General features: G+C 37.4%; 1 protein-coding gene across 1 annotated transcript in view; it reads left to right on the forward strand.

Moving 5' to 3' along the window:
- Positions 1 to 8,692, forward strand: part of LOC139117314 (uncharacterized) — a 39,052-nt gene extending 30,360 nt beyond the window's left edge. The window contains exons 13-20 of the mRNA XM_070680325.1: positions 1,353 to 1,608; positions 2,703 to 2,819; positions 3,197 to 3,414; positions 3,887 to 4,006; positions 5,185 to 5,296; positions 5,593 to 5,689; positions 6,667 to 6,766; positions 6,935 to 8,692. Of these exons, the coding sequence (XP_070536426.1) occupies positions 1,353 to 1,608; positions 2,703 to 2,819; positions 3,197 to 3,414; positions 3,887 to 4,006; positions 5,185 to 5,296; positions 5,593 to 5,689; positions 6,667 to 6,766; positions 6,935 to 6,991 (1,077 nt within the window). The 3' untranslated portion in view covers positions 6,992 to 8,692. The remainder of the gene's footprint in view (positions 1 to 1,352; positions 1,609 to 2,702; positions 2,820 to 3,196; positions 3,415 to 3,886; positions 4,007 to 5,184; positions 5,297 to 5,592; positions 5,690 to 6,666; positions 6,767 to 6,934) is intronic.
- The last annotated feature ends 2,501 nt before the right edge of the window (positions 8,693 to 11,193 follow it).

The raw sequence follows: 11,193 nt of genomic DNA on the forward strand, positions 1-11,193 counted from the left end.
CGCAATGACTCCACTTGTTATGTCATCACATGAACGTTTCCTCATAGAAATAAACACACCCGCGATCGAACGATCAAGACCAAAGACGATCATGTAAATGCTGGCTATCGACAGTCCGTATTTTACCATCGCTCGTAATATTGATGGCGAGGAATATAACTAATCCATGTTGGAGGCCAGTTACCCCGGCTAAATCAGAATTCAGGGGTCGGAAGAAGCAAATTAGCTAATCTGTAATTGTAGACCCGTGTTCGTTGAAACTTGTTGAGCGAAAACGTTTACGTAGACAGGTTTTTTTTTCATAACTGCCTTGTACATGTCATATTCAAATTATTAAATTTAATATTGCAATCATACTGTTAATACGGGTATTGTAAAAGGCTTGTAAATTCGAATCTGCATCTGAAGTTATAGGATCTGAAATCTGATATCTGAGGATCTGAATCTGAGGATCTGAGGATCTGAATCTGAGGATCTGAAAAGTCAACTCTACCGCCAATAGTATTTTACTTTGTCTTTTCGTCATCGACTTTGAGTGTGAATTGCTTCCGACCTAGCGATCACGTGAACGGATAGCGTATCCCGTATGTCTCCATCTTTAGCCAACTTTTCTACCTACACGCTGTGTTATTACCGTAACATTTGTTGTTCCGCTTTCTGGTAATGAAAACAATTACTGACACCCTTTCCCAAATATCACTGTGATTCACCATCAGTTTATCACAAAGATCGCGAAGGTTTTCCGACAAAATGCACAATTGTACCAGTCTTTACCTCCAATAAGTTTGAATACAATGAGAACACGGCCGTAGGCAAACTTCTCCGCTCTGCGACAACTCGGCTCCGAGACAAAGTCGGCCTCTCTGTATGTAGAGGTGTCGAAATTGGTCAAATTCTAAAGACTTTATTCCATCTAATTAATTTCAATCCCCGACTTATGTAAGTTTGGCGAAACAAAGGAAGTGTTGAGATGGGTATTGTAGTGTTGCCTGAATCATGGATGTAAAATTACATCCATGCCTGAATATACTCTGGGTATGTATAAACTAACGCAATTCCTAGATTCCTTCTACTCTTTTTAATTGGGCCCTCTCTCCCTCCCTATAATTTCTCACGAGTCCCTGGCACGCGGCACGGGGCACGTGAATTAGGCTTACCTGTCGTATTGGGTTGAATTGTTGCAAACTCTACCAAAGGAGAACGTTTGCAATGGATGCAGGTGGCGTTATTTTCTATCGCCAGAAATGTTTTTCTAATCACCAAAGCACGTTGTAATTCACGGCCATTTTGAAATTCAATATAATTTGCAAAATTTGTGAATGCTTTACTAACTGTATTATTTACGGCGACAGAAAACTGATGGCCTTGACAACTTGAGCTATGAGCAACACATGCAAGCCGGCACTTCGGTGAACAATTACACCGAACAACAAAAAGTTATGAATACATCGGGCGGCAACGATTCGGCTATGTCACGTGACGAGATGGAGTTCTCCTCCAATCAGCTGGTATTGAAAGACAAACTGAAGCCTGGAATTCACAAAGCCAAGGCTACAAACATAGCCGGCAAAAAGGGAGATTCGTTGGTTGCGGTCAAAGCTCTTAAAGGTGGGTACCATGTCTGAAATACAATATCAGAATGATGGTATTGAAGAATGCTAAAAACTCACAGCTGTGAAGGAATATAGTATTAGGCCTTTACAAGTTGAATTTGTAAAGAACATACTCCAGCTTTGCCTGTATTTCAAATTCAATGCTCATTTTTTGCGGTTTTTTGAATCAGCGATGGTACCTAAAAATACTACATTCAATCATAGAGAAACATAGATAGAGTGGCAACGGGTATTGTTTAAGGCGTGAAGCGGTTAGAATACGTAACCCATCCATGTTCGCCTCGCCTCAGGTTGCTCTCGCCTCTCTTTTCCGAAGAGTGCCGACCATGAATCCTTCGGTAATTTTCGGATTTTCGCCAATTGTTAAGCGAAAGTATGTTCGGCAAAGTTTGTGTTGTTGTTGTCGTGTGGTGCTGAGCAGAATTGACGTGCTGGCGAAAACGGGAGTGTTTTGAGCTTCAGAAAAGTGAGTTTTACTGTTTTAAAAATTCCTCTCATATTTTTATGAATATATAATGAGTGTGTTTGAACCAAATTTGAAAGTCTTTTATCGATACTGTCTGGTTTTACTCAATGGTTTACGGTCAGTCATACCGTCTTTAACACGTGCGTCAAGGAAGGACATGTTTATGAAACTGCTGGCGTGTTATGTTTTGATTGGCGTGAAGCAGTGTTTCTGGCCTGAGAGCTCACAAAGTAACTATGGTTGCTACGCGACTGGCAGTACGATGCCACCTCGTCGTATTTTTCGCATAATCTCGTGTAATTATCAACCACAAACAAAGCCTCCAAAAAGTTTAACACCTTTGAAGCTCATTTTAATATGAAAAGCCAATAGTCTACCGAGACGACCATGGAACAAAAGGCATGCAAGTGTTGCGACTCTCTCTATGTTTCTCTGTGATTCAATTTGACAAGGAATAGTAATTATTGATAAAATATAAAAAAACCATTAAAGTACGGCTGTAGCACTTCATCCACACACTGTCAAAAGTTTTTATTCTATTTGCGAACACCAGAATGAAAGAGTCCCATTTTTGTAGTGAGATGTACGTATTTTCATACTACACTGCTCTGTTTTCACTTCAGATGTAACAAGCAAAACACAGCGTGAGCACTTACTGAACGAGTTGGACATAATGCTGTCAATCATCCCACATGACAACATAATTCGACTGTTGGGTTGCATCACACAGTCAGGATCACGTGAGTACATCATTAAAGTTAATTTTATAGTCTTCCACACAACAGGACATGGTAGAAATAAATTGGGAATGGCGGTAGCAGATTATTTATCAATAACATGTCTCAATTTAACGGTGTTTTACTCATATGATAAATGATAGAGATCGAATTTCGTTGGCGTAGCAACTGAAGACTTCAAAAATATGAAGGACTTTGTTAGTGATGAAAGTTTTAAATCTGTGTGAAATGTTTACTATTGTTACTTTCTTTCTTAAAAATGAATGTTTTAAAAGATATATAACTTAAACATGTGTTATCAGGTGAATGTCAAAATACTTTAGACAGGAAGCTGTTGTTTTAATGTATTTGTTCACAAAAACTTTCCCAACCAAATTCAGCCAAGCCGAGCATCATTATGGAGTTCGCCCCCTTCGGCAACTTAGGGGAAGTGTTGAAACGGAGTACCAGGCAGAACGATGACGTCAAAAATGGCGACGATGAAGACATTTACGCGTATACTGAAGTTTTTGAATCCAAGAACTCGTTGACGTCAGAACAGTTGATGTTATTTGCGGAACAGATTGTGATTGGATTGGAACACCTGGCAAGTCTAAAGGTGTGATGACATACTGTACTTCATAAAAACACGTTAATCCTAAATGTTACAGCACAAGAACTAAATTTGGTCATTTCTTCTAGCTCTAAGCAAGTTCAACACCCACTTATCAAAATTATGTGCATGCATGACAAATGGGTAGATTTATAATATCAGTTCTACTGTAGAGTCTAGGGTACAGTTTGCAAACAAAATTCATTAATTTGACATAAAATTACGAATTCAAAATTAAATTTACCGCTTGCTTCCAAACTGTTCAGAATTGACATGGTATTTTTGAATATCTTAATCACACGATTTTTGAATGAGATATGCACAGCTCTTTTATACTTGATAAAACGATGATTTAAAGCAAGTTGGGCTCTACATTTATTGATGAACCTGTCCTCCAAATATTGAAGCGACTCTTTCTCCGGATTATTTTTTAATTAAAATGTAACCTTAACTCAACCAAAATAATTTCCTTATCTAGATAATCCACCGAAAACTTGGCGTCAGAAATGTACTGCTTGGTGACGGAAAGGTCTGTAAGATTTCTTCGTTCTCCCATGCTATTCGATCGGACAAGGAAACCGTCAAGGATTCTCTTGGGGTGTGTAGCATAGCTATTGGAATTTCATAAGTAAATAACCAAGGACTCACGTTACTTCCGACAGATAATCCGTATGCTTATGGATAGAAAAGCAGACAGTCTGAGAGAGAGAGAGAGAGAGAGAGAGAGAGAGAGAGAGAGAGAGAGAGAGGGGAGAGAGAGAGAGGAGAGATGTTTGCTTGCACTTGAATGTGCATGTGCACGTATGCATTTATGGATGGAAGTATGATATATATATGATATATATATATATATATATATATATATATATATATATATATATATATATATATAGGCATATACATATATATTTGTGTGAATGTTTTGTATTATGTATGTATGTATGTATGTATGTATGTATGTCTGTATGAATGTATTACTGTGAATTGCTTTGGAGCATTGGCATTAGACGAACTAGACACAAAGTCTAAATCGAGGTGTTGCCAACACTGTCAGGTGTAATTATCAGCTGAGCAGTAATTCCAGTCGACCACAAAGAAATCAACTCTGCCAAAGTTGAAACATTGTCTCGCAGCAGGTCAGATGTAGTCAAAACAACTACACCTGAAAGCAAGTGATAAGACTTGGACAGTGCTTAGACATACCGGTATGTGGTGGTTTTGTTTAGACTACGTCTGACCTCCTGCTAAACAATGTTTCAACTTTTGCAGAGTTGATTTTTTATGATCGACTCATGTTACCGCTTAGCTTTTAATTGCACCTGACAGTGTTGGCAACACCTCGATTTAGACAATATGTCTAGTTCGTCTAATGCCAATGCTTCAAAGCAATTCACAGTATGTATGTATGTCTGTATGAATGTATGTATGTATGTATGTATGTATGTATGTATGTATGTATGTATGTATGTATGTATGTATGTATGTATGTATGTATGTATGTATGTATGTATGTATGTATGTGCAGCTTTCCGTCCATTACGCTCTTAGAAGTGTTGCGAAAAGGTAAAGTGAACTAATAAATATACAAACGAAATCGAATGTGATTATTATTTCTTTTGATTTTGATTTATTATTTCTTCAAGATATTCATTAATGTTATCAACAGACACATTAACATATACATTTTCGCAAAAAGAGACCAGACAGCCTGTTCAGGAAGAGTTTAATTTAGCGGTTGGCTTCGATCTTATCAAAGAGTTTTTTTTGTTTCCGTAGGGTCGTCTTCCAATACGTTGGATGGCACCTGAATCGCTTGTCTCGACCGAGTTCTCTCTCAAATCCGATGTGTGGACCTATGGCATCGTCTTGTGGGAGATTATCACTCTGGGTAAGCCATTGACACAATTGACTATGTCGTGACGATTTCGAAAAAGTTTACTTATTGAAAGTGATTATAATATCCAACTGTAGTCGAGGAAGATGAGAGCCGTTCTGTACAACAATAACGATCTAACTTTGACTTCGAAATCATTCTGTGTTCGTTGAAGTTTATAAATCGGAATGACTAGGGTAGGCCAATAACAAAAGTTAATAGAAAGCAACAGTTTTTTCCGAAAATAGAGAGTTTCTTCGACCTAAAGGTGACGGATGTAAACATAAATTTTCAAACTTTTTTCTAAACAGGTGCCCTACCATACCCAGGCCTGGTAAACAAGGAGATCTCTGAACATATAAAACATGGACAGCGAATGGGAAAGCCACCACACTGCACCGATGAAATGTACGCAATGTCCCACATTGATGCGTTATAATTTCAGTACCATGCTTTATAACCTTTGACTATGTATGTATGTATGTATGTATGTATGTATGTATGTATGTATGTATGTATGTATGTATGTATGTATGTATGCAGGGTTTTCCTCGACTGCGCGATTGCGCAAATTGCGCATTTCGAGCCTTTTTCTGCCTTTTAAAAGTTACTGACTGCGCGAAAATCGCGCACAAAACAGAGCACGCAGATACGTCCGTATGATGGTGACCCAAGCGCACAGTGTAGTGACCTGTACATTTGCCATTATTTCTATTCAGAATATTCTCCCGGAAAAGACAAAATATCGCCTGTCATTCAATTTTGGGGACGTGCATGACGTGAGTGTGCGCGTCGAAAAGAAAACACAGTAAAGGACATAGTTGTGCTTCAGTCTCCATGGATACCAGTGCCATTTTATGTTCATGATTTGATAGGATATGTTGTTTAATACTACCCCCTCAAATGTCAAGTTTGCCCCCTAATTTTAATGAATGGGGCAGCAATTGCCCGCTTCAGTGAACATGCAGAGAAATCTTTGACTATGTATGTATGTATGTATGTATGTATGTATGTATGTATGTATGTATGTATGTATGTATGTATGTATGTATGTATGTATGTATGTATGTATGTATGTATGTATGTATGTATGTATGTATGTGTGTGTGTGTGTGTGTGTGTGTGTATGTATGTATGTATGTATGTATGTATGTATGTATGTATGTACGTACGTACGTACGTACGTACGTATATATCTATGTATCTATGTATAATGTACGTACGTATGTATGTACGTATGTATGTATCTATGTATCTATCTATGTATCTATCTATATATCTATGTATGTATCCATGTATGTCTATGTGCGTGCGTGCATGTATGGTTGTGTATATGTATGTATGTGTATAAAAAGTTACATAAAAATCAATATTATTTCTTCCAGATATTCATTGATGTTGAAGTGTTGGTCACAGAAGCCGAGAAACCGTCCTTCCTGTGCAGAAATACTTGCAGAGATCAGACGAATCACGAAGAACGAAGAAGTAGGTATTTGTCTAAGAATGAAAATAGTACACACTTAGAAAAGTGTTATTTCTCTTAAAAGAATTTTGCAGTTTCAAAGAGTGTGCGGGAATCAACCGGTAAATAATTGCGGATTGAGTGATATTACCAACATAGCCATTTACTAACGCTATCAAAATTCATTCTAGGTCATTGACCTCGGCGAATACGACGGTGAACTGTATGGTGATGTCAACGATCTGTAATGGCTTACAAGGCCAGTGTTTGAAGACTTCTTTGAGCAAGATGAAAGTCACTCAAGCAATGTTCAATCACTTCAAAATACCTGTTGATATTTATACAAGTTGGAAACGTTTGTTCTCCGATTTTTCATAGCAAAATATGTTGAGATTTTCTATCATAACTCCCTTTGACGAACCACAAGATTTCCTAAATGCTTTTTCACATTGAATAAAATACAGAAACGAAATACCTATTATTCTACAGCTATATTAAGGTTCAATGGAGAGAGGTAAAGCCTGATTTTGCTAAAATCTTCCAAATCATCAAAACAAAAGAAGAAGCAAATTCGAGAAAATACGTTTTCTATAATTTTCCCTTCGTTGTGTTTTTTTATTTTGCAAAGGTTTGTTTAATCATGATACTGTCGGCGGTATTGTAACCCCAAACTAAGTTACCTGATAATGATTTAACCAAGTTTTTCAACAAAAACGCAGAGGATCATAACAAAGAAGACAATCATATTCGTATTGACCAGTCTTATATTCTTGATAACGATACCTAGAGCTATCAATAAATAATACATCACCAAATTATAATAATATTAAATATATAAAACGAACTGTTAGTGATCAAACTTTTTCTGTATTTTACTAAAACACACTGCAACTAAGAAGTTTTTCAAAAAATGACTTAGAACATTACTTCGATTTTGGCGCTATATAAATGCCTTAGATTGATTGATTGATTGATTGCAGAATTAGCTCTTAATTATAAATACAACTATATTGGGATTGTTGAACAAGATGAAAAAAATAGTATTTGAGTTTTAGTACAGCTTCTAATCAAGGAAAATTGGATGCAATGATTTTCACACAACTTAAAATCACTAAACAAAGAATAGAAGACGGTCATACTCTAGTTCTTGTATTGCTTATCCTGTAGTTGGGTCATATTACATTTTACGTATTTAGCTGTTTAACCCTGAATAACCATCCCTGAAGATACTTCAAAGGTATTTAACATTATCTGTGTTGTATTTTAACGTATTTCTATCCAAGGTTTTCGTACGTCAAAATACCTAGAATTGTTAGTTCCAAGGTTCCGGGCCTTGAATTGCAAGCAAGTAATTTTGTTTGTGATCTCCCTCTTAGATAAGAAGTGTTAGGTAACTATCTTTAACCTAGATAGTTAACCTAATTAGGTAGTTCGCACCTCGAAAGTGAAAGACTGGAACTTTTGATGAAACTTTTGCCCAAAGTCTCACCAATTCGAATTAAGAGTCAGGATCTCCGTGCAAAATTTAGTATTAGTGAAACTAACTACCTCATATTTACCAACATTTGAAATTAGAAGTGGCCGCCATTCCTACGATAACTCTATGAAGAAAGAATTTTAAAAATCCGAAATATTAAGTCTGTGAAAATTTTTGATACTCCGACTGCTTAGGTTGAGTCCCTATAAGAGGTCGGTCAGAAAATACAAAAATGAGATTCCGAATAGCTGTCCTCGAGGCGCATTCTACTTAAACGACCCTTGATAACTAAATTTTTGAGCCGAAGCATGGTTGACAAACTTGGAAGAATAACAGAACGGTTAATATAGCCAGGAGTTTCTGTTTCTTTGTGGAGTTATATCCATAATCTGTTGTTGATTATACTGACTAAAATTAAACAACTCACAATTCTAAGGATGAAAATGAATGTTACAGTCAATATTTTTGAGAGGATTTAGTATAGGATAAAGCCCGAGTACGAGGGCTCTTCTGGTATATAAAGTCCAACCCAACGATAAAATGTCGAGGCCGCAGGCCGAGACATTTTATCGTAGGGTTGGACTTTATATACCAGAAGAGCCCGAGTACGAGGGTTTTATCCGACTTAAAAACTATCGCCCCTAACTGATATATTTTCGTTTTCAATATGTTTACGTCAACCGTCCCCTTTGTCAATGTAACATGTTTAGGATATGAATTAAAACTTTTATTTGTGAAATAGCCTTCCCATGTAATGGAACATCCTATAAATCCCTAGGGCACATTATATAAATGCCCTTTAGTCTGGTTCCCTGACCCATTTCCCCGGTAGAGGGCGTGGGGAAATATAGGGTCAGGTACCGGGTAGCCATCTTGAACAGAATTTTGTTCAAGATGGCGGAGGTTAGTCACCTGACAGAACATGCTACAACAAATATGGCTACTACCATGAAAACGCCGGTCAAAATTCGACTGGATCAGAATTATTTTCGAACACTGGTATCCGAACCAAAAACATTGGCACACGAGACGGGAAACATAAACTGAAAGGATTTATCCAGAAGTACGGGGAAATAGAGGTGATTGAAGGCTGGCTGTGCGCAGCAGTACTTGTTGCGTGTATCGAACGCACTAGGGTCATTGAGGTCATCGCCGACTGTGGCGTGACCCCAATGACCCTAGCACGTTCGATACACGCCACAAGTACCGCTGCGATATCACAGCTAATTGAAAGCAAACTTTGTTGGAACTGTGAACGACGATTGATTTTGATGGATAGAATGGTGTCCGAATTTCGTGAAAAATGCAAGGCATCATGTCGACGTTCTAAAAGTATCAAGAGGTGTGCTAAATCACAGTGGCTAAATCATGGAGGTAGAAAGTCTTTCTTTCTACCTCCACGGCTTTGTGGTACAAACCCGGGGTACAAACAAGAAGTTGGTGTCAAGTGAGCCTGAAAGTGCGAAACCCAAGAAACATGAGAAAAAGTGACAAGTGTTACTTTTATCCAATCACAGCTTGTTTTATTTTAACCCAATAGCGTCCATGTTTACATTAGCCGGTACCTGACCCTATATTTCCCCACGCCCTCTACGGGGAAATGGGTCAGGGAACCAGACTAAATGCCCTTGGGCACAGCAGATTTTGTGTTGCAGCTGGTTTCCGCTGTGTTACCAAATTTGAATATTAAACGTACCAGATGTCTACAGAATATGACATGTTCACTTTTGATTGGACAGTACTTTACTACGGCGCTGTCATTCGTTTCTGGAATTTGGTGACCAAGGCTTTATGAGTAAATAAAACACCCTGAATTGAGCACTCTGATTGGTCAATCAACAGTAGATAGTTTTTAATTTTAATACACGCGCATGGCAAACAAAGCTCATCATGTTCAACTTCAAAACTCGATATCAAAAAACGATATATTTGCATGTGATTTGAGCCTGCCCTGATTCGATATATTTCCAGAAAAGTTCTTAGATGTTCCTACAACAAATATTGTTACAAAACATGCGTGGGTTTTGAATTTTTACGTCACCTTACGCATAGCCTTAAAGAAGTTTGTTCCTAGAAAATGAAAGACTTAAACCTTTTGCTCAAACTTTCCTAAAGCAAACTTTCGACCGTTCTGTTTCGAAATCAAGAATACAAATCGGGTGACCGTGCAAATTTTGGCGCTAGAGAAACAAGTTACCCAATATTTACCGATATTTGAAATTCAAAATGGCCGCCATCCCTGTGTTATCTCTCCGGGGGAAAAATACAATTTCCCCAAACGTAGTCGGTGAAAACTCAATTTACTCCATAAGCTTCCAAAAAAGGTCCCACAAGTAGTAGGTCAAAAGAATATTGCAAAAGTTTGAGAGTCCGAATATCTGTCCTTTAGGCGCGTTCTACCTTAAGACCTTGTTTGCAGCCAATGTAAGGTAAATGTAAATGCAGTTTTTACTTAATATGTTATTCATACAAGATTCTTATATTCACACTTTCGGTGCGTGGAAAATCTCAGTATCACCTTTTCTAGAAGCCTTATTGTCATTAACGAGGCTGCTAATATCCGAGTTTTAATCACTTTGTTACTTTGCTATTCAAGGTACAATAAACATACTTTATAAAAGGAACCCATATCATGTATGCATAGTTATTGCATGATCGATTTTGAACGTCGTAATCCATGCGTTATGTACTTCGTCCTTATACGTTAGTAGCGTATTCATTTCTAACTCCACATCTTCAAAATACACTATGCTAACAATTTATATACTTTGCAAATAGTGGAATTCTGATGTCATCATATATTTATTGACAACTCTTTTGTTGGCTGACCTAACATGTGCTTTTGTCGTTTTTCAATGTCTCCATCTACCTATGGAAAGTATCAGAATATAATTTTTTACCATATTTGAAGAAGTCACAAATCTTTGAAAACTATCCAACTTTTAGCCTTCACTTCTTAAAGACCTGTAGGCA

The sequence above is a fragment of the Ptychodera flava genome, chromosome 2 (genome assembly GCF_041260155.1).
Source record: "Ptychodera flava strain L36383 chromosome 2, AS_Pfla_20210202, whole genome shotgun sequence".
In the NCBI taxonomy this organism is placed as follows: Eukaryota; Metazoa; Hemichordata; class Enteropneusta; family Ptychoderidae; genus Ptychodera; species Ptychodera flava.